Source organism: Geospiza fortis, unplaced genomic scaffold (genome assembly GCF_000277835.1).
Source record: "Geospiza fortis unplaced genomic scaffold, GeoFor_1.0 scaffold188, whole genome shotgun sequence".
Taxonomy (NCBI): Eukaryota; Metazoa; Chordata; class Aves; order Passeriformes; family Thraupidae; genus Geospiza; species Geospiza fortis.
In genome coordinates this window covers 1,748,020-1,752,725 of record NW_005054337.1, presented here as the reverse complement: position 1 = coordinate 1,752,725, position 4,706 = coordinate 1,748,020, and the positions used below count along the sequence as shown (strand labels likewise).

General features: G+C 48.7%; 1 protein-coding gene across 1 annotated transcript; it reads right to left on the bottom strand.

The window, feature by feature from the left end:
* Window positions 1–334: 334 nt before the first annotated feature.
* Window positions 335–3,605, bottom strand: SOX18 (SRY-box transcription factor 18). The gene is made up of 2 exons (XM_031058048.1): window positions 3,518–3,605; window positions 335–2,035 (listed from the first exon to the last, which is right to left on the bottom strand). Exons 1-2 carry the CDS (start codon window positions 3,603–3,605, stop codon window positions 1,185–1,187), a joined length of 939 nt encoding a protein of 312 aa, XP_030913908.1. The 3' UTR covers window positions 335–1,184.
* Between the last annotated feature and the right edge of the window lie 1,101 nt (window positions 3,606–4,706).

Genomic DNA, 4,706 nt, shown 5'->3' with positions numbered 1-4,706 from the left:
AATCTGAGAACAGCTGCTTTTCCTGCTGGGAGCATCTCCGGGCAGCACGGCGCGGTGCTGTGGGGCTGCCGCCAGAATCCCATCCCATCCCATCCCATCCCATCCCATCCCATCCCATCCCATCCCAAGCCACTGTCCCGTGCCGAGCCGAGCAGAGCCGTGCTCGTGGAGCCCGAGGCGACTGACAGGGCGGGCGGGCGGCAGCTTGGAAATTAATACATTTGCCAGGTTGTCAAAACATTAATCAACGGATACAAAAATCTGGAAATGGTTGGGACAACATGTATTTGCGGAAAATATGTGTTCACACAACAAGCACACAAGATGGGAACAATTATATGAAGATGTTTTAATAATTAACCAGAATAAAACAGTTTGCTCTCCATACAGTTCTAGACAATAAAAGTGTTTGCAGTCATATTTTTCTTTTATACAAAATTCCAGTCAGTTGTTCCTCAATATTTACATTAGCATTCCCTTTTCACAAAATATCTCCTTTTTTCCCCCCTTCCTTTTTTTTTTTCTTTAAATCCAGCTTTGCTACATAAATGCTTTAGATCTCATGGATATCCCTTGATTTCTTTTTAAAAAGTCTAATAAAAAAAACCCAAAAGACATTAAATACCATTTTATATATAAAAATGCTTAGTAAAAATATAGTTTTGTTGCCCAATTAAAATATATTGCTGAGAATACAGTAAAAACTGTCCTAAAGCCCACCCCTAATGGGCGCCGACTCTTTAACAGCCCCGGCAAAATCTTTCTAAAAGCTTTTTCCCCCCTAAAAGTTCGCCTGTCATTGGGTTAAATACTGGGGACAGGTCACATTTTGGCTCATCCTGGTGTGATTGTTTCAGGCAGGATTTACTGGAATTGGCTTGAAAATGCCCCTTGGAGCTGGTGGGAGCTGGAGATGTGCCCTGCCGAGGGCTGGAGCGGGGAGCACGGCGGGGAAAGGCGTCTATCTGTGTTATATAGTTATACGGTATATCAGTGAGTTCAGCATGGTCTGTCTCTAAAAAAATTAAAAAAAAAATCAAAATAAAAAAGAACAAACAAGAAAGCGATGCATGTAATGAGATACTCTAAATATGATGGAGCTCGTGGTTAAAGGAGGATGGCTTTTTGTTTTTTAGAGGAGAGTCAGGGCTCTCCTGGTGCACGCATTGGATGGTGGGGTCAACCTAACCGGTGATGCAGGGGCTATAGTAAACAGCACTGCTGGCATCGGACAGGGCGGATATCAAACTGCTCTCCTCGCAGGAGATGCTTCTAGGAGTCACTTTGGACAGGGAGACATGGTAAGGGAGGCCCGAGGCTTCGGGACGAGTCCTGCTCATATTCAAATACTGGTCAAACTCATTGCGGTCAACGTCTGTCCAGAGCTCGGTTTGGTTCAAGTGATCCACGCTCTCCATGTGGTGGGCTTCAGGCGGGGGCGACAGCTGGCCCAGGTGGGCGGAAAGCCCGTTCTGAGTTCCTGAGCACATCTGGTTGTAGTAAAGGCTGGAGGGATGGGGAGTCCTCATGGCGTCGGCCAAGTGTGAGGGGGTCTGAGTGTAGGGCACGGCCACGTCCCGCCCCATGCACTTCTCCTGGGGAAACTCCATCTGGTGATGGTGGTGGTAGCCACGAAAGGGCATCATGTTGCAGTCATCCTGCATGTGCGGGGGGAAAAATGCTGGCTCGGTCTGTTCCAAGACATCCAAGGGAGACATCTCAGGAGTTGGCAAGCCATAGTTTTCAATATCCGACCCCATGGAGTGGAGTTCTCTGAAGTGGTTAAGTGGGGGAGGCTGGGGGTGGCCCGGCTGGCTGCCGCCATGGTGACTCATGCTGAAGTTGTCACTGCAAGGCTGGGAAAGGTTATGCAGGAGGATATTGGGTTCCATCCTCTTGATTTTCTTGGCTTGCTTCTTTCTCCTTGGGCGGTATTTGTAGTTGGGGTGATCCTGGAGATGCTGGATTCGCAGTCGCTCTGCCTCTTCCACGAAAGGACGCTTGTCACTGGCGCTCAGCGCTTTCCATGATTGGCCTGGAAGAGGAAAGAGAAGCTCTGTCAGAGTGGCTCAGGCACCTGGTACTGGCCAGGGCATGGGGGCACCCAGGGAGAGGCAGCCCAGAGGTGAAGGGCCCCTGCAGATGGCTTGGCACCTGAGTGGGGTCTCACTGCTGGCAGCAGGAAGGGCTGGGGAATGGGTTCCCAAGCCAGGCTGTTCCCTTGTCCCAGAAGGAGGCTCCAGCAGTGCCCAGCACCTCAGTGCTGTGGGAGAATGGGGATGCATGGAATGGGAACCCCTCTGCCAGGGCTGGGGATTCTGCCTCCCACTGCCCCTTGGTACAGACCACAGTCCCTGCTTCCCTGCATCTCGCATCCATAGCCTGCACCTCTGCAGAGCAAATCAACTGTCCCAAAAACTCACAGAACCATATCCTGAATCCTACATCCCCACACCCTGCAGCCCCGTGTCTCTGCATCCTGCTGCTCTGTCTGGCCATATCCTGCTTCCCGTAGTCCCGCATCCTGCAGCTCCATTTACCCATATCCTGCTTCCCGTGTTCCCACATCCCGCATCCTATAGTCGTGCATCCCGCATCCTGCAGCCTGTATTCCCATATCCTGCATCCCTGCAGCTGTGTACCGCTCAGCCCTGCATCTCTGCATCCCGCAGCCTGTTTCCCTGAGATGTTTCCTTGCATCTTGTGTACATGCAGCTCTGTATCTTCACATCCTCACATCCCACAGCCCCATATTCCCACATCCTGTAACACCACATTCCACAGCCTGAGTCCTGCATCCAAGAGTCCCATCCAAGAGTCCTGCATCCTTACAGCTCGCATCCCTGCAGCCCTGCATCCTTGCAACCTGCAATTGGTAGCCCTTCATCTCACATCCCTAAAGCTTGTGTCCTGCAGGTCTTTACTCTTGCAGCCCATAGACCTGCATCCCCCAGCTCTGTATCCACAGCATCCCATCCTTGTATCCCAGCTCCTGCACCCCCATATTCTTGCAGTCAGCATCCCGCAGTCCTGTACCCTTGGAGCTTGGCTAGCAGAGCACCATATCCTTGCATCCTACACCCTGCTGCCTTCTATCTGTGCAGTCTGCATCCCACAGCCCTGGACTCTCAGCATACACTCCAAATCCCTGCACCGCTCCATCCCACACTCCCAGCTCTGAATCCCTGTACCTCAGCAGTCACACCTCCAGCTCTGTAGCCCTGCATCCCTCTGCCTTGGACTATCACAACCAAACCCGCCTACCCCTACACCCCCAGCCCTGTACCCTAACATTCTGAGCTCTGTACCCCTGCATCCTGCAGCCCTGCACTCTTGCAGCATCATCCCCAGACCTGTATCTCTGTATTGCTGTATTCCCAGCTCCGTACTCCCACATCCCTGTCTCCTCAGCTCGATATCATCCCCATCCCACAGCCCTGTACTCTTGCAGCCTGGATCTCCAGCCCCACATCCCCATGTCCCTGGCTCTGTAAACCTGCATCCCACAGCCCTGTACTCTTGCAGCCCGCATCCCCAGCCTCGTAACGCAGCATGCCCGCATCCCTAGCTCCATACTCCCGCATCCCCAGCCCCGCTCCCCGCATCCCCGCGCCCCCAGCCCTCCTCCCGCTCCGCTCCCTACTGGAAGGGCAATGTTAGCCACAACACCACGCATATAATCCCAAGGGAAGGTAAGTGGGAAAGGTTTGGAGCACAGTGACTAGCTGGAGAAAGACACAAGGGTGGTCTGAGCAGTGTAGCAGAACATCCTACACAGGAATTGCAGCTTAAGTCACTTTTCTGCTTGAAATCTTTGTTCAAAATTGTATAATGCAATGAGAGAGAATTGTGCCTTCTGTATCACAGAGTTCCTGACTCTGCTTCCCTGTTGAGGAAGAAAAATCCCTTTCAAGGGAGTACCTCCATCCTGTCCTGTGTTATAGGGAACTTTCTAAAGTTCTCCAAAAACTCTGCTTAAGCAGCTGCTTGGTTTATGGTTTCAGTATATATATCTGGAGGCCCAAATGCTCCTACACAGAATCTATACAGATGCTTATCCTGAAATTCTCCTGAGTCCCTGAGGGCTGGACAAATCCTGCCTTAGATCAGAAGAATTCTTAATGTTTTTTTTTTGGTTTTTTCCCCCCTTTCCCCCCAAAAAAAAACTTTTGGGATGATGCTGGGCTGGAAGGGGCAAAATATAGCCGGGCTGGACCAATCAGCGGGGCGAGGGGAGGAGGAGGAGAGGGAGAGGAGGAGGAGATTTTTCTTTTCTTTTCTTTTCTTTTCTTTTCTTTTCTTTTCTTTTCTTTTCTTTTCTTTTCTTTTCTTTTCTTTTCTTTTCTTTTCTTTTCTTTTCTTTTCTTTTCTTTTCTTTTCTTTTCTTTTCTTTTCTTTTCTTTTCTTTTCTTTTCTTTTCTTTTCTTTTCTTTTCTTTTCTTTTCTTTTCTTTTCTTTTCTTTTCTTTTCTTTTCTTTTCTTTTCTTTTCTTTTCTTTTCTTTTCTTTTCTTTTCTTTTCTTTTCTTTTCTTTTCTTTTCTTTTCTTTTCTTTTCTTTTCTTTTCTTTTCTTTTCTTTTCCTTTCTTTTCTTTTCTTTTCTTTTCTTTTCTTTTCTTTTCTTTTCTTTTCTTTTCTTTTCTTTTCTTTTCTTTTCTTTTCTTTTCTTTTCTTTTCTTTTCTTTTTTCTTTTTTCTTTTCTCTCGGT